The sequence below is a fragment of the Balaenoptera acutorostrata genome, chromosome 11 (genome assembly GCF_949987535.1).
Source record: "Balaenoptera acutorostrata chromosome 11, mBalAcu1.1, whole genome shotgun sequence".
In the NCBI taxonomy this organism is placed as follows: domain Eukaryota; kingdom Metazoa; phylum Chordata; class Mammalia; order Artiodactyla; family Balaenopteridae; genus Balaenoptera; species Balaenoptera acutorostrata.
Genome location: NC_080074.1, coordinates 42,735,940 through 42,760,090, shown reverse-complemented (window position 1 = coordinate 42,760,090; position 24,151 = coordinate 42,735,940). Strand labels below are relative to the sequence as shown.

The window sequence follows — 24,151 nt, the reverse complement described above, 5'->3', positions numbered from 1 at the left end:
TGGAATGTCAAAGAATTTGTGCATGTGTTTAAAACGACCACAGAATGAATCAGAAGTTACTCCGTAAATCTTCTTCAGTTCAGCCCAGTTCCTTTATTGTTAACTTCCCCAGCCTGCTTACCAAAAAGACCCTCCCCTCTCCCACGGTGAAACTTGCCTTACGGAACATGTGAAGTACTCAAGGCTATGATATAAATAACCATGAATTCTTTCACCTGGTACACCCTCAACTGACCTTTTCCCACCATGTTTCTGCTTTTTTTTTTTTTTTTCTTTTGAGGTCATATAAGATTAAGATGTAGTCACAGATTAGGTTGGTTCAATTTTACAAATACACATTACAGACTAATATCACACCCTGCCACTGAAAAATAAAGGGTTGGATTGAGTCTGGTAATGAACTAAAAGTTTCTGGAGAAATAATGAAAATATACCTTATATAGTCTGATACTCCTTTTCTCCCTGAGCCAGCTGAATGTGCCAGGACAATGCAGCATTCTTTGCTAATTTTGCAGAATTGAGATTTGTGAGAAAAACACAAATCCTCAACCCAGTTTCCAGGATTAGTAATTCACTATCAGATGAGAGTGGGGAGTCTTTAAAAAGTCACACTGAGCCTCAGATTCTATAGTTGTCTGTAGGTAGCTGTTTATAATGATCTTTAGATCGAGATAAATCAAAAGAATTTTTAAGTGTTTTAACAGTGTGCCTACCCTGGGTCAGCGTACCTTTCTGAGAAGCTTGTTAGGAGGGCTTCTATGGCTCCACCCCTAGAGATTCTGCTTCTCTGGGGCCTAGGAATCTGCCTTGCAATACTCCCGGGTGACTCCAGTGCAGGTTGTCCAGGAGCCATGCTTTAGGAAACTGTTCCCAACAAGAGAAGAGCAACCACTGAACTAGAGTGGGGCAGGCAGGCAGGAGTTCTGCACTGCTGAATTAATTGCCAGCTCTGAAGAGCCGGAATGGTGGGGCCTGTTGCCTAGCAACCCTCACTCTTGAGGCACACTTGCCAGCTTAGAGAGAGCCATCTTTTCCAACAGCTGTAATGCAAACATTAACCTGGTGAGTCAACCGCATAATGGGGTGGACTCTCTTTAACCAATAAAAATGAAGGTGGGGACCCAGATGATTTACCACTAACCGACATCACAGCACTCCTCCAAAAGGTTAATGGAAAGACACTGAACACTAAATTAAGCTAAAGTTTTATTTAAAATGTAAAAGAAATGGTTCTTGAAATGCTGATGAATAAAGCGAAAAGATATAGTGCTCTCTTCCTACTAGTCAGCTGGCCTATCCAAGTACAGGGCAACATACAGTACTTAAGTACTGGTAGAATTTCACAGTAGTTTAGTGTTAGATTATCTGTGCCTAGATTATGTAGAGCTCAGTGTGTGATGTTGGTTCTGGGTTTGCACCTCTACTGAGCATGAACAAGGGCTCCTGCTCCTTGGCCATAGCCAAATCCCTTGGGCCCAAAGTTTTTCGCGTAGCATCCTACAAAAGAAAAGGGAAGAGTTAGTGCAAGTCCATTAAGCTTTGCTAGCATTGCTTAAGACTGATGTATCAACAAACATCCGTAAATTGAAAAAGCTGTTGGCTATGCCAAGAAGAGTTCAACTTATTTAAGGTGTAGAATGTGCCATGTAGTAACTATGTTAAAGCTGCAAAGGTAACTAAGTCCGAGTCTTCTGGTTCCCTAGTGTTCAGCTCATGGTCCCAACTGAGTTACAAGTCTGCAAATCGGGCCAGACAAGTTCTATACTATTACCTTCATATATCCATATGCTTTGCTTAAAACATTAAGCTGAAAGAAGACTACGGTTTGTTTTTATTTGTAGGCGAGTTTTAAATGACCAGGAACTTAACTTACTGTATCATCAAAAATGTTCTGTGGTTTTTCTGTTATCTGTAAGCATCTCTAGATCTTTTATTTTCAAATACCCAGTGGCACTATCCCACCTCTTCCCCATTTTCAGAGTGCTTTTTGTCCTTTTTTTTTTTTTTTTTTTTCCCCCCTGCTAGTGACATTTCCTTCACTAACAGCCAGTGTGAGATACCCATATGGACACCAATAACTGAAGTTAATTTTACCTTTACAGTAGATTTCACCTTCTTTCTCAGTCAGAGTTGTCGACTCAAGACTCTTCCCACACTTGGCACATCGGAAGCAGTTTTTGTGCCAGGGCTTGAAGAGAGGAATGAGTCAGTTTAGATGCCGGCACGGTGGCTCAGGAAGATCAACCCAAAACAGGCTCCTGACTACTGTGGGGCAGCCCCAACCAGAAGGCTGAAACTGGACCCTCTACATGCTTGGTTGCCTGCAAAAGGGCTGAGTTCAGACTTCATCCACAGAAGACCTGGACCGGGAGCTGTGCCACGGAAGGGCCATTTCCCTGAGAGCTGTCTGAAACCTCGCCGCAAGCCCTGGGTGCTCCTTTGCAGACCGCCTCCTTTACGGTTGAGAACGCTGCAGCTCAAAGAGGTGAAGCGGTTAAGCGACTGCTCCAAACCAAATTAGCATCAGGTGCCCTAAGTCACTGCTTTTTTGTTTTTGTTTTTTTCCCTTTCACTACACTGAAGAACCTGCAGAGTCCAGGTTTGTTAAGCCTGGCCCTGTCAGTTAACACCTTCAGGAGCGCCCCCTATGAAAACAAGGTTCTTTTAAACACAGATGTGATTTGTCAAATAAGGGCATCACTTCAAAAAATTAATGATTCAGATGGAAATTCGATTAAGAAAAAGTTTCATTCAAGGCATTTATTTATAAGGCAGAGCGCCTGAGTGGGCTGCGGAGGGGCCTGGGGGAGAAAGGTAGTGGAGAGTAGTCATCCGCTGCTATTAACTCAAGACGGCACTTTACCTTTCCAGCTCCAATGATCTTCTCGGCAGCGTACACAGAATCCCCACATCTGGAACACTTCTCAGCACCTCCGTATTTCTGAGCAAATTTAGAAGTGTTTGGATTTGTCGTAGGCCTGTGAGGTTGAACGCTTGTGGAAAGGGGAGAAAAGGAATTAGGCAAGATTTTCCAAAGGGCCCTTATAAGCCTTACAAGGCAGACACAATAGAACTCTGGGACTTAATTGCTATACTGTCCCTTGGCTGGAGGCCTCCACAGGCCAGTACAGGGGAAAGAAGAAAGAAGAAATAAATATCAGGGGCAGGCCAGTTATTATTTTAACCTATTTATGGGCTCATTATTGTTACAAAAAGACAGACAAGGCTCCAAACTTAAATGTTTGTCCCTTGAGTCTAAACTCATCAGAATTCATTGAATCTCCAGTGCTAACCTCTCCACTAAACAATTACGCTGTGTTTTATGAAAACCTACCATAGCACATATTTTCACCCCACATTCATATCATTATTATTATTATTTATACTACCACTGGAATCAGCTAGCTTTTTAATTCACAGACGATAGAAAAAATCAGTAGTAACTTAAGCAGTTAAGTTCTGCACATAGGTCAGCTGACTTAGGCAGTAACTAGGAAAATTAAGTATGTTTTACCGATTACTTAATTCCCCAATATATTAGGGGAAAGTATGAGTAAATTACATTTTTCATGAGAAAATATTTTAGAAAGTTTGCCTATTACTCTGTGATTTGTTTATCTTTTTCTCTGTATAGTGTACTGTTTTTGTAACTATTTACAGGTCACTAGGTCAACCTTGTTTTCCTCTCACTTTCTGTAATTTTTTTCCATTCAATATGTAGATGTACCTACCATGCAGAACACCATTCTAGGCTCTGAAAAGATTTAAAGGCTTTCCTAAAGCCTTACAAGTAGGTTGAGAAGATGAGATGTGACAACAAGAGTTAGCACTCAGCAAAGGGTAGCTAAGTGTCAATTTTTCCTACTAGGAAAACAATTTCATCCTAGTTATATTTTATTAAATAGGTTACATACATATTTAAAATAAAGTGTTAATTTAGGAATACTGCCTTTTCATAAAACAGTTTATTCAAACTTTACATGTATCTTTAATATCTTCATCTCCACTATATCCATTTTTTAGTCATTTAATGGTTTTCTACACTTCCACCTAAGTTGTTTAATATACAGCATTTCTTGAATCATGTTTGATGTGGCCACTGGAAATCTTATTCTAAGCAACAAATACCAATTCCCAGTACTAATTCACAGGACTGAACTTTCCATTGTCCCTAATATGGGCATATTTTTAAAACAATCTCCACAACCCACTGTATATATACAGTCAGCCCTCTTTATCCACAAGTTGTGCATCCACAGATTCACCCAACCTTGGATCAAAAATATTCGAGAAAAAAATTCTGGAAAGTTCCAAAGAGCAAAACCTGCATTTGCCACATGCCAGCAACTATTTACATAGCACCTGCATGCTCAGATTTTGTGTCCGTGGGGGTCCTGGAACCAATCCCCTATGGATACCAAGGGACACCTGTACTTACTTTTAAAAGTGATCTTTAAAAGCTATTCACAATGATATCCAACACTTGCAGTTAGGAGTTTTCTAAGAAAAATTTCCAAATCTGCTAATCATATTAAGAAGAACTTTATATGGATTATCTCCCACCTCCCTTCCAACAACCTCAGAAGCCATGGTTAATTGCTACCTCATATGGCAGATGAGGAAATAGGGGCTTACATTTAAATAACTTGCTGAAGGGCTAGAGAATTAGTAAATTGGTGAGCCTGAACTAAAAAATGCAGGTCTGCCTCAATGAAGATGTTTCTGCCCACTCAGTGCTGCCTCTTCAAGAGATCCCCCCGAAGCTGTTTGGTCCCCATAACTTTCACAATGACCATGTGCCAAAAGGGCAGTCCAGACTGCAGGTGCTCCCAGAGTACAGTCATTAAGAGGGGCTTCTGGAAAAGGAAATCCCTACACCTGGTCCTGCAGGATGAGTAACATGTGGCCAGGCTAAGAAGGGGAAGAGGCAAGGACACAGATCAACACAGGCCAGCATAGAATGTTGGCTGATTATTGGAGAATATGGAGAAGCAGGAGTAGATAAAGAGGAGGGGCCACTGGTCTTTGTGACTTTAACACTATGGCCACAATGACTGATTCACTTTTGGGGTCATGGATGAGTTTTGTTTGGGGGGAACGTGTACAGGTTTATGTGTTTGAAATAAAATCTTGGGAAACAAGAATAGATTTTTAACAAGTTGGAAAAGGGAGAGCAGAACAAGAACGATGAACTTTAACAAAGTCAGAGGTAAGCTGGGGTCCTGCAAGTGATGGCATGCAGCAATGAATGAGTCAGCCCTCATACAACTGATGCCCAGCAAGGCACCACGGCTCAGAAAGTGAGTGTGGAAGAAACAGGAGAACAGAGAGGTGGACCTCGATGCAGGACAGCGCACAAGTATGCGGGCCAAAAGGACAAAAGTTCAAATCCTGGCTCTGCCACTTACCTGTGTGAGCTGAGCCTTAGTGTCCTATCTATAAGATAGGGACAAAGTAACTCAACTCAGTTACTGTGAAGATTATATAGAATGAACATAAATGTTCAGCAGACATTATTTCAGGCATACCATAATGCGCTGTGCTTAAGATCATAAGCTTTGGAGTTACACTGGGTTAAGTTCCAGGCTCTACAATTAACTAGCAGTGTGACTTAAGGCAAATCACTTAATTCTCACTGTCTCACTTTGTTCTTGATTAAGATAGGAAACCCTACCTTATAGAGTTGTGAGGATTACATGAGTTACCATATATTATTGCATGGTGTCCAGTCTACAATAAGGGCACAATTAATGGCCTTGTCCAAGGAAAGGCCATCTTATTGGCATATTACACAATTTTGGCCTCTTCAGTATAAAATGGATGTGAAAAATGTGAAGTTCAAATGAGGGAATTAGTGAGTCAAGAATAGGAATTAAATTCCACATGAAGAAATTATGTCTCAGCGTGAATTACTAAGTGAAGTTTAGCAGATTTAGCACTTTGCTTACTTTGGTACCGAAACCTTTAAAATTTAGTAACACTAACCTCTCATAGAATCAAATACAGGAAATAATTTCCATTTTTAAGTAAGAATTGTAAGCTAGAGAAAAGTAATTTCTTGGTGAGGAAACATTCTTACATGGAAGGACTGACTGAGGAATTTTCATTGACTGCTTAATTGCACATGAGAAATGCATCTCATGATTCCGATACTACATTTCTCCATCATTTGATTTCATGATGTCTGGTCTTTGAAGTGCTGTGAAACGGAAGTAAATTTAAACCACTTGCTTTTGAGAACATCACAACTGCTTGATACACCTCATAATGCTATAAACCGGGGCTGGAAATCACTGGAATAATCAATAAGAACTTGCCAGGTCCAAAACTGTCCATTATTTCAAGCTTAAAGAACAGTCATTAGTTTATACTAGAAAATCTGAGTCATTGTCTTTGATTCTTTCAAGCTAAAAATCTGGAAACTCCCAGATTCCCATTCACCAAGCAACATGAATTGCCACCATGCCTTCCTGAAGGTCACGTGGTCTTGACTCACCTCTCTGGCTTGATGCCCAGCCTCTCGCCCCGGTCCATGTTGAGTGTGCCCGCGCCCTGGCCGTACCCGTAGCCTTTCGGCCCATACTTCTTTCCATAGCAGGATTTGCAGTAGATCTCGTCATCGTGAATTGCCACTGTTGTACTATCTAAATTTTTCCTGCAAACCACTGAGGGGGAAAAAGTTAGACTTTAAAAATATGCCAAAGATTGCCTTTTTCCTTAGAACAATGGTGGCGCTGACACAGGGCCTAGAAAAGGTAAAGGCAGAGGCTCTCTCACATTCCTAGTTTATTCTCTGGTTCCCAAAAGCCACTGGAGAGCACCTGGACGGCTCGCTACCTGTGAGGACGATTTGCGTTCCTCCATGGATATGATGGTCATTTCAGAAATATATTCGAATTTTAACATCCTGAAGCCTCAAACTTTTTAGTAGGATCTGCCTCCCAGGCAAGAGGGAGAGAAGTTTCCAAGATGTCTACAATTACACGAACAAAAGGAACAAAACTAGCACTTTGCGCCCAAGACCCTTGCTCCCAACCTTCAACACTCAATCTTTTCATCCCCTTCATCCAAGTATTAAAGAACAAAAGGGTAGGAGCGCCTTGAGCGAGCTGCCTCTGCAGCCCCTCCTCCCCCAAAAGCACCCCCAGGGATAAAAACGGTTTTAAATCCAGAATTCTAGTTTTCATCACTAGTTTAGAAGGGAAAAAGCAGTCTTCTTTCATCTCACCACCGGCTTCTCCAGCAGTGATAAGTATGTCTGAAAATCGTCAAGTGGTTTAAAGTCTGCATTTGTTTTCCCTTCAGTCCCAAAGGAGCACACATTCTTTCTTGATGGATTTCTTACCACATTTCCACGTATCCCACTTCATAAAACTGCCAAATGTCATCATGTTTTATCCAGACGTTATTTCACTTTCTAAGACTTCAATTAAGCTTGAGAAAAAAAAGACTTGTGAGAGAGCTCACTGGAAGCACAGTTCGGGCAGCAGGAAACCCGAGATTAGTGCAGTAGAAAAGGGGATTCCCCCCGCCCCTTATTTAAAAGAGAGGGAGAAGCAAAAAGAGGAAGGACAGAAAGAAGGGCCGGGAAAGGCGACTAGCTGGCTGCTTCAGAGTAGAGTTAAATGATGAAGTTTCTATTATCTTAGACTGAAGTTTTCTCTGGTAGAACAGAAATGACATCATCTACTTTGAACCTTGCTGTTGAGGTTCAAGTACTGAAATATATCTGCTTAAAGACAGAGTTAACCTAAAATCATACACTGCTGAAGAACAGACACCCTTAACAGACAGAATAAATAGAAAAACTGGTTTTAAACACATGTTTATTAACCAGAGCAAGTTTAAATATATGAAATTTTTACTAGAGAACCACCCCTTTCCCCCTAGGCCTTATCCGTATTCTCTGCAGTAAATTCTCCTAAGGTCTGCAAACTACTCTGAATTATTTCCTTAAAAGGCTTTAGTCAGCAGAGGCACATATTAGGAAGGAGTAATAAAGAGGACCAGTAAAGACCTTGACATTTAATAAACACTGACTTGATTACGGTGTAGACATCATGGCTTAACCTAGAGGAGGAAACTAAGAACAGTTTCTCAAGTATTTACATTTCCTCTTTGTTCACATACTCTCTTGGTTACAAAGCTGCTGAAAAATACGGATTCCTTTAAAAAAAATTAACTTCTAAGAGAAGAAATGGTTAAACCAAATCTGAGAAATGCTAGCTATTATGGAGGCGTACATAGCAAACATTCATATGTTGTATTTGTATTCTTCGTAACTGCAACTCTCTGTTGTCTGTTTCTGGTCGTCTGCAAAGCAGTTGCTGTATAAAAAGGTCCAGACGCCTTAAATGCTGGTGCCTAGAAGGAGAAGGACAACTAAAATTTGTGAGGGAAACTCTTTCTGAAGATTATTCCTTAGTGTAACCAGATTTCTTTTTAACATAGGCGGTTTCTAACAGTAATTTTCACTGCACAGTACTCTAGATATAGCGGAGAGCTGCACGGATGGGTGGGTTCCTCACATAACAAATCCTTTGTTCGAGAAAATTTTGTCATTTGAATCAGAAGATGATTAATGTTGAGCTTCCTGAAGCGGCTACTCTCCTGTTTTAAGACTGAAGACCTGGTTGTCCTGAGAAGGAATCTGCCAGGGAGAGGGGGCTTCTCTCCTGTTCCCTTTCTCTCATTATCAGGTACTGACCATCGTTGGAGCAGATGCCCAGGTGCTGGTTCGTGGTCTACCTTCTGTCTGTACCAGCCACAATGGTAATTCTCTCTCTATAAACAACAGTAATTCCCCATCTACTTCTATGGGATTTTCATATCCTACGTTCCTTTCCCTCAAATTTAGGACATCAATAACAAGAAGTATCTCTGAATATTCACTACCAGAGAAGACAGAATTTGAGCTTCTAGACATGTGAATTTCAACTAACAGCGTGGCGAGAAACCAGCCAGTTAGGTTTCAAAGAGAAGGAGCCCCGCCAGAACGAGAGAGCTGGCGCGGATGGGGAGTGAGCCGTTCGTTCAGGAATCGGAGCCAAGCCCCCGGGATGTGCCAGGAACGGTGCCGGGTGCCAGACTATAAACAACCCCGAGGTCTCGGTGAAGCGGGGGAGACAGACGTGACAACAGGTGAAGTACAGGGGGTGCCAAGTGGAGGCGAAGCGCTACGGGGACCCAGAGGCCGAGGGTCTGGGTCGCCCCTGCTGCCCTTGCTGTGAGGCTGAGCGCTTGCACTGTCCATGGGGACAGACAGGCAGAAACCACTGGGGCTGCTAAAATCATCTTTGTTAACAAGACCACAGTTTCTTCCTGAAATCGGTGAGCTGAAGCTCCTGACACACGCGTTCTGTCCGCGCGAGCGCGGGGGAGACTCACTGCACAGGAAGCAGCAGCGGTGGAAGCTCCGGCCATCGCACTGCACCTCCTCGGCGTGGTACACGGTCCTCCCACACGCCCCGCATTTGTTGCCGCCTCCCCAGACGGGCATCCTGCAGGAAGACACAATCGTTAGGACGGGCCCCGACTGTACGAGACGTCTTACACGCTCCCTGGAGGGCTTTTTACACCCAGGGGGCAGCAGACAGCGTTGGTTTCTTTATAACCTGCCCTGGCCACATCTTCAGAAGACCTGCGTTCCTCCAAAGTGACCTCGTCTCACCTCCCAGGTCACAGCCCTCACTAGGAAACGGGCTTGTCGTGCACAGGTTTTTTTCTCCGACCGGAACAAAGGACCTGCATTTAGTACAACAGTGCAGGTCGCCAGGCACAAAACAAACTGCCGCCAGCATCCACGGGAGTTGAGAAAGCAGTGTAGGGAGTGGAAAGGCAAACGCTGCCCACGCCCACCCTGCAGTCGTAATGAACTGGTTTAAAGCTCAGCTGAAGAACTTACACTTGGGTGGAGGTTTTTACATGTTTCATTCACTGTAACATCACCAAATTCTTAACCATAGAACATACACGAGCTATGACACACTTCTAGGGAGGAGGGAAGTGCTGGACGGCCCGGCAAGATTAAGTTGTATATTTTCTGCTCAGGTTATGAGAGATTATAGCATAAACACTTGTTTCTCTGACTAGCACACTGCATGGCGGGAGCCTGGCAGTAACCACAACAAACACCCATCCAGATGGCTATCATTTAAGTTTCTGTGCTTCACTAATCCCAGTGTCCTGAAGTCCAGCCGACAACACGGTTGGTTTTCCCTCTCTGGTGGGCCTGTCCGTCCACACAGAATAGGCTACCAAGTTGCCTTCCTGGCAAAATGAATTGTTTGTTGACTGTGTCAGAATAACCTCTGAGCAATGTGGCCTGGGGGTAGAACTCGAAGTTTAAATCCTTGGCTATCTTGCTGTGGTGTAGGGCAACGTGTTCTCATCTCCTTCGCAATGAACTGGTCTCCCTGGACCCAGTTTAAAACACCTAGTTCTGAATGGCCAATGTGCTCAAGTGCCTTTGCCAGTACAGAAAGTTGGCCTGCAGAGACAGCGTGTTATGTCAGACCTGCCCTGAGTGGTATCTAAAAACACAGTAGAAGAATTCCTTTCATCCCCACCATCATTTCCAGACTTCCCTTTGCTGAGTGCCATTTGCAGCCCTTGGCTGTTGCGTCTCCTTGGATGAGCTTCTGCCTCTCTAGTAAACAGCTAGCTAAGAAGGCTGAGACGTCCTTACTAACTCAAGTCTGGCTAGAAAAAAAAAAAGGGACAAGGACAGCTGCTAAGCAAAAGGCTGAAGAATCTTCAGTCCTTAAGATAAAAAGGAGGGTGGAGAAAATTCCTATCCCACTTGCCCATCCTACGCCATTTCGACAATCCAGAACACAATGACTTCCTAAACACTGAGATGAGGTCTTTACACAAGAAAGATTTACAGAATTAACCACTGTGTTGGGCATCCTTCTGGGACACAGCCTTCTCTGGCCCCTCTTCTGGTAATACTTTCCCCAGATTTTCTCCAGGGAAGCAACAACCGTCTCTTGCTTGGCACACATGGTTTAGAGGAGTACTTATTAAAATGTGGTCTCCTGGTGACAGTCCACTGTGCTGGCTACCAATCCCAGACAACATTCAGATAAGCGTTTAGAAAGTTTTCTACAATTTTACGCCACAACAATCAACAGCATGATCAGTGGACTCATCTTGTTGGACAGAGGACAGTCAGATAATCAGGCTGTATTTGGAAATTAAAAGAAAAAGAATGGTCCTTTACCACAGATAGTTTGAGAAGCACTAGTTTAGAGGGTGTGACTCTACCCTCGATTCCAGGGCTGGACATGCGATGCATCACTGCAGTCAGATGAGTGCATTCCCCCTCCTGCCATGGCGACTGGTTTAGGAATGGGCACAGGACCCCAAGCCAGTTCAATGGAAGTTAAACCCGGCCTTGGGTTTAGAACTGTGCCAGTGCAGGAGTGGAGTTGTTAGCAGCTGTCTGCAAGAAAAGAACCTAAGAAGGAAGCCAGCACAGAGGAAAACAGACTAGTTCAGATAGTCTTTAGCCGCGCCTTGTTGTATCCTGTGTTCTTCAATTATATGAGCCAATAAATTCCCCTTTTTAAGCCTTTGGGAGATAGAGCCCCTGGTCCTAGAAACAAACAAGAACAACACACACAGACACACAAAAAGACCTGACTGATAACGACTAGTTATCCCTACATTGTTGGCCTCAACTTGCAAAAAGCCTATTTCCCTTGTTCAGACAGGAACAGAGTCATTTCTAGGGTCCACAAATGTTACCAAGCTCCTGTGAAGGCATCCATATAGGATCGATATCCAGCAACAATGGAATATATTTGCAAGCTTTCCTTTGGTAGTTGCATAAATCTCTTATTCCTGTCCCTGGAGACTCGTGCTCTATTGCACAATGAAACCAGAGCCCGGCTATAGAAGCTGACACAAAACTTGGCTCCGGCGCCTGCACTGGCTTGAGTTTGGAGTGCAGTTAATGATATTGACTTTGCCCCATGGCTCCAAAGCTACCCGTGTTCTGGAATGCTCACAGATACAACAGACATCTGCTGGAAGTATCCCATGATTTCTGAGGAAACCAAACACCAAACCCAGACTTGCAGGTAATGACGTCACAGTGACTTAAAATCAGATCCCAACCATCAACAGCCCAGCTGGCTTTTAAAATACTTTTATCATCAAGGCATTTCTCATCATGTTAGAAAGTGTCATCGTACCACCAACCTGTATCATAATTACTTTGGAGCAATCACCTATAAGGAACCAGACTTTCTATCAAGACAAACACTATCCTCGGTTGTCTCTAAATAACATTTAAAAATACATAAAAACTAACTCATCACTCTGTGTTACTCTCTCTCTACTATAGAGCAACTTGGACTTTTAAAAAAGGAAGAATATCTTCCCTTTGCTTGTGTAATTCAGGGTTGAATTCACCCCTTGTAAGTCAAGTCTGATTCCTACTGTACTTGCCACACCAGCCAGATGTGAATATGTCATCTTTTCGGGAAACACCTATCCAATACCTTTTCAGCTTACCATTTTAAGAGCTTCTTTCCTTTGAGGGTGGGGACCGCAGCTCTGTCTTCTCCTACACCATCAACCAGAGTGCTTGGCATATGTCAAAATATTTCATTTCTATTGTTTTAAGGAATCCTTCCTTTTTCAACTTGTTTTTACTCTTCCCAATTTGATCTTATGCTTATAAAGACAAAGGTAGCACTGCCCTACTTCTCTGTCACATTCTTGGATTCTCAGTAAATCCAGTAAAATTTCCAAGTCATTAACTTTTTAAAAGTTCCACTCAGTTTAAAGGCTTTCCTAAGGATTTCTGAATAACCCTCTCTGTGGGCCAGGCTAATGGTGTAATAGGGCATCCTCAGAAAGCTTCAGCTGGATTTATGTTTTATTTTTTAAGCAGGATAGTGGGTAGTTAGGTGTTCCTTACGTTATTCTCTATTTTGTATGTTTGAAATATTTCGTAATGGAAGGAAATATTTCGTAATGGAAGGAAGGAAGGAAAGGAGAGATGGAGGAAGACATTGATTTAGACAGACCTGGGTTAACTTCACTATTATAATGGTTGTGCAATGTTGGGCTTAATTTTCTTATCTGCAAAAAAGGGGGGAAAGGTAGCTCTCTCTACCTCAAAGAGATATTGTGAAGATAAAACACAGTAAATAAATGCCTTGGCAGACATCCAATAACTGGTGGCTTGAGGATGGGAGGGGCATCTCATGCTGTCCATCCTGCTATCAGTACTCCTACAGGAAACCCACTGACTAGCACCTATAGAACACAGCTCAGAGCAACAAACAGTAAGGGAAAAAGTTATCTGATTGGTCACTCATAAACCTTTCTCTGAACATTACAATGCACTGCAAGTATAACAACAGTTGCACTTGCGGGGACTAAGAAATGAAGTTCAAATTTACACTTTTAGGGTGAACCCCTATGCGTGTTTGCTGAATTTGGCAGAGGGAAATGGGACCATCTTCCATTTCTGTCACTCCTGGCATTGCTATGCATATATTTAAAAAAAACACACACACACAAAAACCCAAAGCTTCATTTTTCCTACAAGCCCTTGGCTGCACTACTCCACAACAGCTGACATTAATCACAGCAAACTGGATTTGCACTGAGCAATCTGGGCTGCATGCCTTTCCCCGATCCTATGCATTAATTTACAAAATGGTAAGAGGAGAAATAAAACCCCCCGTTACACACACCTCGCAAAAGAGGCCAAACATGGGCCAATTCAGTTTTTTTGTCTTGTTCTTTGGTTCTCATTGCCTGAAAGAGCTCCAGCACTAGGATTTATCCACTGTGTTGGATTAAAAAGCTTGGTTTACATCCAAATACCTATGTGCAGTTTCTCTTTGCTGCTTCTCCCCAGTCTAAGACACCACCCAGAATCATTAAGACTTAGCCCAAGAAGAAAATTACTATAGTCTAAATCTGAGTCACCTTGCGGTAAAGTTAGCTCATTCTCTAGATAACCAATGACCACAGGGATCATTCTCCCCACCTGTGCTGCACTGACTGCCTTATTTTAGAATCAGAATGACTCAAACCCATCAATTTTGAGCCTACGTGCCGCCACTTGTAATTTAAATTAACTGGTCTGATGCCGAGTGAATCCGTCTATAAACCCAGATTCTAAATGCTTCCAGAAGATTTGACATCTTATGACTACAGGCAGGGCTTTGTTATTATACAGAATCTTTGTTATTATGCTATAACTTCCCAAAAGGAGAATCTTTTTTTTTTTCATCTTTTTTTTAAAATTTTATTATTTATTATTTTTCATCTTTTTTTAAATTTTATTATTTATTTATTTATTTATTTATGGCTGTGTTGGGCTTTCTCTAGTTGTGGCAAGCGGGGGCCACTCTTCATCGCGGTGCGCGGGCCTCTCACTATTGCGGCCTCTCTTGTTGCGGAGCACAGGCTCCAGACGCGCAGACTCAGTAATTGTGGCTCATGGGCCCAGTTGCTCCGCGGCATGTGGGATCTTCCCAGACCAGGGCTTGAACCCGTGTCCCCTGCATTGGCAGGCAGATTCTCAACCACTGCGCCACCAGGGAAGCCCCTAAACCAGTTTCATCTTGAGCCACATCCAGAGGGGGTCACTTATTAAAGAATATGTAACTGTCCCCAATTACAATGATTTTTAAAGAGGCCAGAGTTTGACAGCTGTAATTAATTGGAAATTAAGCTGCACTCAATGCCCATTCTAGAAAGGTTTTCTTCTGCAACCCAAACTACCTGCTTAGTCTACTTCCCTTATCTGAGTGAATACCACTGAGCCAAGGATAGGACTCTCTGTGTCTTAGTGATGGGCTCCAAGTTCCATTTGGCTCCTTCTACCAAAGCTAAGTCCTCAAGCTGGTCTTCAAGAGAGCTCGGCCTCAGGATGAACTAAGAAGGTGGATTTTGGAGTCCACACAGTCTCATTTCCCTCATGTGCAAAATAAGGGTAGCAGAACCTTTCTTTCAGAGGTGTTAAGAAAATGAGTTGAGAAAATGCTTACAGTTGGCATTCAATTATTGGCCGCCTTTATCATCAGTATTTAGCAATGTTCAGTCTTTGTCATCAATACTCATCTTCTTCTACCCACCTCATAGGCCATCCATTCCTTCAGTATGCCCCTAATCCCTGTACATCAGGAAAACTGACTTAGCTCCCTCCCTCCCACCCTCATCCAGCTAACTCCCGACTTCGTTTCTGAATCTCAAGTAATTCTTCCAGGGTAGGGGCAGCTAATAAACACTGTAATGCTGTACTGTTTATGAAGCTCTCCAATAAATCTATCAATTCAACATCTTATAAGCCATATCCTGGGTTGGGAGCTGAGGGTAAAAGGGTAAAGGAAGGGTGCCTGTTTCTCAGGGAGTTCTACTTTGGTGGTAGAAGTATGTAAACAAATAACAGCAAAATAACCCAAAGCACAGAAGCGTGTAGAAGGGGCTTTGGGAAGTCTGTATGGTCTATTGATAGAGGGATGCCAGAACAGTTTCATCTTGTTGATTGATTGATAGTGGGTTCCTGGAGCTATGTTGGAAAAGATTCTGGAGACCAGTCAAGGTTCCACATTAAAGATCACTGTGGTTAATAATGTCTGCCATAGAAACTGCAGTGCACGTGCCACCTCTAAGACATTCCAGGGATAAGAGAAAGAGTGTGGAACTCAGAATGAGACAGATGTAAGCTTGAAAGTCAGTTACCAGCTCTGTGATCTTGGCCGAGTTCCTTAACCTCTGAGCCTCCATGTCTTCAGCTATAACTTGGAAATGGATGAGCGCTCTGCCATAGGATGGTTGTAAGGATTTAACGAGATAACATTCGTAAAGTACCTGGCAGAAGCCTGTGCTCCACAAATATTGGCTTCCTTTTCCTTCAGGAGCACTAACGGGCCTGATTATGGTTACCAAACGTTCAGCGGTTAAGTGACTTGCTCAGGTCACTGACCTCCAAAGATGCAAATCTAGGCTCAACCACTCATGTCTGACTCCAGAACCACAAGCTGTCCCCCAAACTCCCATATCTGATTTAAGGGTCGAGAACATTCAAACCCCCTGAGCGTGATCAGTCCTTGAGCTATCAGCTTACACGCAGGAACACCTTCCTCGCTGGCCAGTCTTCATCCATCCACCTAGCAGTTAGTAAGTGTCCTCTACGTGCTAATCTCATACCCAAACTGCTACCTTCAACCAAAAAGTACTCTCTACCACTCCTCTCTGCCAACCAAAGTCCATCCTCCTACTGAGGGAAACCTCCCTTCTATCTAATAAGCTGTCCTTTGTGCACCTCACCCTCACCATTCATTACTAATTCTATATCCTGTTGCCACTCATGTCTTCAACTCGGAGGACAGCTTGACACAGATTTGGAGACCAGCTGTCAAATCACACATTAGAACACAACTGCGCTCTCGGCTCGGGCACTCTGACCTCCACCTGCCAGCCCCAGATAGCCACAATCTGTGCAAACTGCGAGCTATTCAATTATTCAAACAATTTAATGTTTGTGTGATTTTTACATGGAGTCAGACTGAGATTTATATGCCAAGACGACTGTTTATTTGCCAAAAGATCTTAGGCTGGTTATCTGATCTGCTCGTTTTCTCATTTTAAAAACGGAGATACTGCTTATTTATGTCATAAGGCAGTTTTGAGATTGGACAATACATGTAAAGCACTTCGAATAATGCCTGCCACATGATAAATAACAGTAATTAGAAACACTTACGTAAAGCTTACTATACCTATGTTAAGTAGTCTACTTATATTAACTTAATCCTCATAACAACTGAAGTAGGCATTATCATTATCTTCACTGCATGGGTGGGAAAGCTGAGGTATAGATTATTAAGTGGCTCATAACTGTAAAACCAAATCACAATTACAATTCAACTTAAAAATACCAGTGAAATTCAAATAGACTATACTGAGTTTATTTGACTGATGTTTCACTAAAACTAAAACACTGCTAGCAACACAAATATAGTAGTGACTGATATGGCTCTAGCACAAGTTCTTTTAAATTGGGTATTTTCTGTCCTGCTGTGGGAGGTATGCAGCTTTGATTCTGTCTTCGCTTTTCTCTTCTGGAGGAGAAGCCACCATGAAACCTAACTGGGAAGTCATATGGCCCTAGTGTATTAAATGGTATGTGTCCTCTTATTAGTCAAGGACAATTAGTAGTACTGTTGGTACAAACAAAAAAGCAAGGAACCTGATATCCTTTGCAAATGATTCACAATATACTTCTTTTGCTTCTTCCTCTAAGACTTACACTAAAATGTACAATTTTTATAATCAGAATTTGTGCCCAGCTCCTCCACAATCCAGTTTGAGAAAACTCCCCTAAGTCAGTCAGGGTTCTTAACCTGGGGTCCACAGATGCCTTGAAATTCTGGGGATCACTGAACTTGGTACCGTGTACTTTATTTTATGCCCCTAAAAACAGTTTGAGAAGGGGTCCAGAGGCTTCACCAGACTGCCAAAAAGTTCCATGACACAAAAAAGTTAGGTATTACCATCCTAGGTAATCAAGACCCCAAGTGTAGGGAACCCCACCCAATAGAGCACAAGGGATGCCATGCAAATACCAGCCCAGGAAATGATACAGTTGAGGAAACCTGTGAATATCTGTGAAGGGAAGAAAGCTGGCCTCCAGGCAAGGCCTAGGCGATACTGTTCAGAGTCAGCAATCTTCTGGAAGAGGCTTTCACTGATAGCTGTTTCCCCCTATATTCAACAAAGTGCAGAACGGAGTCTAATTACAAGGAACCTCTCCCAAACTGGGCTGGGTTTTATACAAGGAACAGCATGCCTTCCGAGAACCCCTGCAAGGTATGTGCTGTTACACCCATTTTACAAGATGAAGTAACTGAGACCAGAGAGTAAAATAACTTGCTTAAGGTCATCAAACCAGTGGCTGCTGAAGCTGGGATGTGAATTTGGGCCCAACTGGTCAGTCCTGTCCTTCTCACCATGCTATGCCTCCTCTCCTGCTGTGGGCTTTCTCTCCCCCGCTCATCTGATTTACCTGATTTTTGACAGAGAAGAAAAATTAGAGGCCCAGATGTCCACATTTAGTGGTGGCGTCAAGGCTGGACCCAGGCTTCGAAAGCTTATTTATTACTGCCCCCTCTAATCTATGCCAACATTCTTGCTTTTTTAGTATAAAATACAGTTTCCTCAAAATCCAAGTGAGTTGGCAATTTCATCAGGACAGACCTCCAATGAGTACTGCTTTCAGCCCAGTATTTGGCATATACCAGTATCAATCAATATTTGTGAATACATTTGGAGGAATCCATTAAAAAACTCATGATAGAAACTAGATCAAATCTGCTAATATTTCTATTGCTTGAGTCCAATTAAATCTTTGTTCTCTACAATTGCAATCTTACTCATTCCTTCATTTATTCATTCAATTAACCAGCATTGGCTCTGGTCCAACGGTGTGTTTAAGACACCCAAGCCAAGCACTGTGAATTTCAAAGACTCATGGGATACAGACCCCCGTGTCTACCTAACTTCACTCTGAAAGAGCAAAGGAAACGAATCCAGGGTAAAAAGAACCTTGAGAAATATTGGTAAAGTATAAGTGGCAGTCAACTTCAGAGGGCAATGACCAAGGAGACAGTGTGGAGGGAGACCACAAAGGACTTAATAAAATTTGTTCTCGTTTGGTATGCAGTTTTTAACGTATGTGCAACTCACCCTTTAAGAATCCGTTGCCCATCTTTTTCCTGAAAATTTGAGTCAAATTATAGCCAACTCTGTGGCTGTCCTATTTGAATTCTTGGCATTTTTTATAAGTAGAGTTTTAAAACAGGTTAACTAGAAAAGTTAAGAACTAAAGAGACCATTTTTACTGCCGAGTTAAAAAAACTACCCAAAATAAAAAGTATTTATAAAATGAAAAGGAAAAGGAAAAAGTCTGGTCTGCAGACTGAGAATAAAACAGGTTGAACATTTGGGGTAACCATTTAAACAAATATCGTTCTACAAACGTCCTGGCTTGGGGGGGGGGCAGGGCAGACGTGGGTGTCTCCCGACTCAGAAAACCCACCCTGCCCCCCCCCCCCCGGGACTGCCTACGTGGAGCTTTGGAACCGAGGACGTGATTTGCAGGACCTGTTGCAGAATTTACAACCAAGCATTCTTGCTTTCCCGGTTTGTACCTGAATGGTAGAAAGTTCCGGAAAAAGCTGGGAGTGATCAATATGACGTTTCACTGCTGTGCCTTCAACATTTAAGGTTCAGCGCTCGGTGGGCAGAGACCACCAAACAATGGGGATACCAGGAGCTCTGTACCGCAGCAGGGGAAGGATTCCGGGCTCGACAGGCTGGGGGAGCCCCCTCCGCACCCCCAGGGCTCCGAACCAGCCTCTGGGAAGGTCGCCCTCGGCGTGCAGCACACTCGGGGCACAGGAGACCCCGAGACTCGGATCCCGCCCTCCCCTTTGCGAAGAGAGAACGCGCCACTGGAGGAGGGGGCCCTAGGCTACTAAAAGGCGAATTAGCAGCCCCGCGAGACTCTCGATCCTACCTCTCTCTCCCGGAGAAACCGGGATGGAGGTCGCGCACGATTATTTCTCTGCGCAGCGGACCCGGGATCCGAGAGCAGGGATGGGGCGGCCACGGGGAACGGGGCAGGTGTGCGGAGATCGGGGCGCAGGGGTGAGGAGGATGGCTAGGGGGACCAAATGGGGACCGCGATGGGGCCGTCGGAGGAGATGAGAGGGGGCGCCGGCAGGGCGGCCTCCGCATCCCAGGAGGCTGAGGGAACCCCACCCCCACCCCCGGGGTCGGCGGAGACGCCCGCACCTCCCTACTCACTCGAGTCGCAAGCAGGACCACGCACCGCGGGCGGAACTAGCGAGAAGCAGTCGGAGAGAGCGCGGCGTGAGTCCGGGAGCCGGGACGCAGGGAGCGCCGGTACCTTTTCAAGCCCCCTGTGGGCGTGGCCTGTGGGCGCCCCGCCCCCACCCCATCCGCGCCCCGCCCCGCCGCGCGGCGCCGCGCCGCGCCTGACCGATTCCCGGACCGGCTCGGAGGGCGGGAGGGGGGAGCTGCTCGCGGCCGGGCTCCGGGGTAAAGACAGAGAGACAAAGGCAGAATCCCGCCTCTTCCTGCTGCTTCCCGCGCGCCCAGCATCTTCCCACGTACCGGGACCGCTCCCGCCGACTTTACTCCTCTCGCTCGGAACGGGAGCCCGCAGTTTCTAGAAGTGGTTAACCGGAGCCGGGAAAGGAGGCTTCCTCACCCTGCGGAGAGGCCGGACGGCGGGACTGTCCCGTCGGGAAACAGCCCTCGCCGCCCTGCGACGTGCCCTTCCGACCGCGGTTGCCAATTCTCCTTCAGGAGGGAACAGTCCGAGGTCGAGGAGTTTCCAGCAGTAGAAAACCGGCCAGATCGGGAGTTTCCACCACCCCGTCCCGTGCCTTACCCTTATAAGTAAACTCAACGTGATTAACTTCCCCAGTGGACAAGTATCCGCTGGCCCGATTTCCAGCTTCTGGGAATCCGCAACCTTCCTGTTCTTAAGGAGCAAAATTTCTCATCTAGACTAAATAAATGACGTTACCAAAAAAGCCTCATTACTCAAGTGTTTTGCCTTTCCCACCATCGCGGGGCACGGCTGCACACGCTGCTGAGGCGGTGCAGGGGGGCGGGCAAACCCACCCAGAAACCCGAGCGCCAAAAGGCCTTGGGATTACATTTGTCGGTATCAGAAAAGCCCAGGGACAGCAATGACAACCGAGGGGACCTAATACCTGAACTACAGGCTGATTTATTGTTTTAGATGAAAAGAAAAACAAACAATGCCATCTTTATCTTGTTCACATTCTAGGCCGACTGATGACCTCTGTGCCAGAAGTGAGGATCCCTGAGAGTTGATGTTTGGGAAAGTGGAGCACTCAAGAAAGACGGTGACCAAGGCTTTCCCTCAGGCCAGAAATGCAATAGCCTCCTCTAGTGCAGAGCTTCTCAAACTCCACACTGTAGACATTTGGGGCTGGGTAATTCTTACCTATGGGGGCCGTCCTGGGCGTTGTAGGATGCCTACAGCCACTAGATGCCAATAGCACCCCTCCCTCCCCACTGGAACAGTCAAAAAGTCTCCAGACAGTGCCAAATGCCCTCTTGGGGAGGGGGCAGAGGGCATTGGTTGAGAACCACTGTCCTGGTATATATCTGCATGATAAAGTGCAGAAGTAGCTTATAGTATTATTATTGTTTTATTTTATATGCTGGGGCCAATCCAGGATAAACCCATTATAAGAGCAGCCTTATTCTCTGTCCACCCAGTACTGTACAAAAACACATAGTGGTGATTGACATCTCCTGATATTGCGGCGGGAGTCTGGAAGTATTCCTGCCTGCTGTGAGCTTTGCTAAATATGGGCAGTCCCTGTTTTCATGACATCAGCTAATGTAGAGCAACATGAAAATTCTGTCCTTCTGATTCGACATTCCCTTTATCTCTGCTGCTTCCAGTACTTACTTTTTCTTGCATTGGTTTATGTCGTGTTTCTACCGAATGAAACTATCGCTGAATTTTGATGCCGCACTGGTTTTCAGCACACTGTTGTCCTTTCTCTCCTACCCCTGGGTTCTTTTTGATGCCTCCATGACCTGACCTGTTTGCTTTCTGACATGCTCCTGTTGTCCCTAAATTCCACAGCCACCTCCTAGCATTTGACGTTGGGCTTGCTCCTGACCTGAAAGTATTTCTGCTGTCTGTCCCTCTATGTCTTTGTCTGAGTGTATTTTACAGCGAGTCTGGGGATAATGTGCAACATTTGGTTTTGAATAAATCTATATTTGTATTTAATTACCCACAGTTAAAAAATATTTTATTTCTCTTTAAACATTTCTTTAAACTGTTGACTCTTTTCATTCTAAATGTTAGGAAATCCTTTCAGTTTATTTAGACAGAGCGGTGCAAAAGAAAGAGTGTGAGCTTTGGAAACAAACATGTGGTTTCAGCATACAGCTCTGACTCCTACTAGCTCTGTGAGCTGGACCTAATGCTTGACTTCTTTGTATCTGTTTCTTTATCTGTAAAATGATGACAGTACACACCTTGTAGCATTGTTGGGAGGATTAAATCAGACTATAGCACGTGGCACCTGGTAAATACTCCATAAATGACGATTGTTATGTTAAGCAAGGGTATCTTGATGTCCTCTTCTGACTTGAGAAAGAAGTAGAAACTGGGCTTTGCTGAGCATTCATCTTATGCTGACTACTGAAGGCTTTGGTAGTAACAAAGTATTAAGTGTTTTCCAAAACAGTTAAGAGCCTGCCAGTAGAAAGTAAATTGCGTGCCTGGGGAAGAGCTAGTGCGAGAAATGTGCGCTCATGGAGAAGAATAAGCCTTTCTTAATTCCATATGGTCCTAGTCTGTTTGACTCCTTCAACCTTATTATAAGAGGCAAAATTGAAGGTTAAATGTGTCCAGCAGGATGTTTCTTTTTCCCAAGAAATGCACATTATACTTGTAACGGCTCCTTCAGTCTCTGGAACCCATTAACCAATTTTGAATCAAGTCCTTTGTCAACGTTGCTGTCCTAAGGCAAGCTGAACCAAGGTTGCCTTTCTTCGTGACCTTGTGCTCCAAGGTCAGATTTTTCAAATATTTTTATTCTTTTTATTTCATGCTACTTTTTCTTAACAAAACTCTGAACCAGATGAGTGTGAATATAAACACAGGGCTTCTTTATTTTATTTTAGGGCAAGGATTCCTTCCCAGAAGCCAGCTAGGTGGAGAGGAATCTTTTAGTATACGTTAAATAAAGGAAAAAATAATTTCTCTCATTTTGCTTATGTACCTGCTTAATAATAAAGAAGCAGCTGTTCCCACCTTATTTCTTAGCGAAGATTTAGCAGCAGTGGTGGGAATTAAAAATTACTCATACTCAACCCTAATACTCTGTGAGGCATTTTCTGGCAGAGAATATAATGTTATATATGCTTAAAGTCTGAAAGGTAGATTAAAGTATCATTTTTTATACTTGCCATAGTTGCTTTTTATTAACTTGCTTCAAACTCCCACTTTCTTATAACCTGCATTATTTCTTAACCTTTTCTTTAATGAGTACTATTTCTCTTCAGTTCTTTATCTTCTCTTACAGTGTTGTTTAGGTTTTCTTTTCTACCAGAGCTTTCTTGCTTTTCTAGCTCTGCTTATGCTTTCTTATTACAGCAGAGTTTTTCTAGCTCTACTAGTATGAAAAATACCATTAACTTTACCCTCCGAACCAGTCCGTTTCATCCATCTTAACCCCTTAAATGCCCTATTCCACTTTTCTCTCTTCTTTGCAGTTGATGACATCACCTTCTCTTTCATCCGAATTCCCAGCCACCAGCCAACATTGCCCTCAGCCTTCCTCCTCTTTGCCTCGAATGGCCCATCTTTTCTCCCATGTTTACACTTGCTGTCCCTGACCTCAGGGGAACAGGTGGTTCTCCAACCCTTACCAAGAACATTCACTCTGCCTGTGCTTTTGATTCATTTTGGCATTCTTTGTTATATTTCTTTGCTCTTCAATTTCTCTGTCTCTACTGCTTCCTTTCCTTTCCGATTACAGAAATGCTATCTACCCCATATCTTAAAAAGCTGAGAAAACCTTCCCTGAATTTTGTAGTAGGTTCTTGAGAGGCCCAGGTTTTGGGGGGGTCCATATGCCTTTAGGGAAATGCCTCTACAGCCCTGATCTGGAGTGGAGCCCTGGAGCCAATCTAGGCCTTCCAATCCCTGGTTTGGAGTCATGTGACCTAATCCCATCCAATCAAAGGGAGTCTCTGAACTCTGCTGGGATGTTGAGCCGGAGCTGTGTTCTCCTGTCTGGAAGGTGCTGTGTGTGTACATGAGGCCTAGAGTTGCTACAGTCATTTTTTGCTGGTAGGAAGCCAGCCTGAGAATGATGCAGCACAGAAAGGACAGAGAAATGGAGCCAGAGCTCTGAAGAAACGACTCACAAAGTTTGTCTACCTGCAGGATCTTTTCATTTGGGGAGCAAATGAATTCCCACTGATGTTTATTCCCTTTTTTTTTTTTTTAATTTATTTTATTTATTTATTTGTGGCTGAGTTGGGGCTTCATTGCTGCGTGCAGACTTTCGGCGAGCAGGGCTTCTCT

The 24,151-nt window shown here is 43.9% G+C and overlaps 2 protein-coding genes across 5 annotated transcripts in view; one reads left to right on the top strand and one right to left on the bottom strand.

The window, feature by feature from the left end:
- ZDHHC17 (zinc finger DHHC-type palmitoyltransferase 17) overlaps nt 1-20,942 on the top strand; it is a 126,060-nt gene extending 105,118 nt beyond the window's left edge. Inside the window, exon 17 of the mRNA XM_057556328.1 lies at nt 20,858-20,942. Coding sequence (XP_057412311.1) covers nt 20,858-20,897 — 40 coding nt within the window. The 3' untranslated portion in view covers nt 20,898-20,942. The remainder of the gene's footprint in view (nt 1-20,857) is intronic.
- On the bottom strand, nt 1,189-20,378 carry CSRP2 (cysteine and glycine rich protein 2). 4 transcript variants are annotated; one of them, XM_057556330.1, is made up of 7 exons: nt 20,173-20,378; nt 9,388-9,500; nt 8,244-8,364; nt 6,497-6,665; nt 2,864-2,993; nt 2,095-2,188; nt 1,189-1,497 (listed from the first exon to the last, which is right to left on the bottom strand). In XM_057556330.1, the coding sequence occupies exons 2-7, from the start codon at nt 9,421-9,423 to the stop codon at nt 1,421-1,423; spliced, it is 627 nt and encodes a 208-aa protein (XP_057412313.1). In that variant the 5' UTR covers nt 9,424-9,500; nt 20,173-20,378; the 3' UTR covers nt 1,189-1,420. The 4 variants fall into 4 exon arrangements, with proteins under 4 accessions (XP_057412313.1, XP_057412312.1, XP_007195046.1 ...); XM_057556329.1 differs by lacking the exon at nt 20,173-20,378 and adding an exon at nt 19,843-20,089; XM_007194984.3 differs by lacking the exon at nt 8,244-8,364 and having other exon boundaries at nt 20,173-20,348.
- Nucleotides 20,943-24,151: the final 3,209 nt, after the last annotated feature.

What these genes read in the sequence shown, in the direction of transcription:
- CSRP2 (XM_057556330.1), bottom strand. Translation starts at nt 9,423, where the DNA reads ATGGCCGGAGCTTCCACCGCTGCTGCTTCCTGTGCA. An exon ending in CCGCTGCTGCTTCCTGTGCA is followed by an intron (nt 8,365 to 9,387) that starts GTGAGTCTCCCC and finishes TTCTCCTTCTAG; the next exon opens with GCACCAGCATTTAAGGCGTC. An exon ending in AACATATGAATGTTTGCTAT is followed by an intron (nt 6,666 to 8,243) that starts GTACGCCTCCAT and finishes TTTCCCCCTCAG; the next exon opens with TGGTTTGCAGGAAAAATTTA.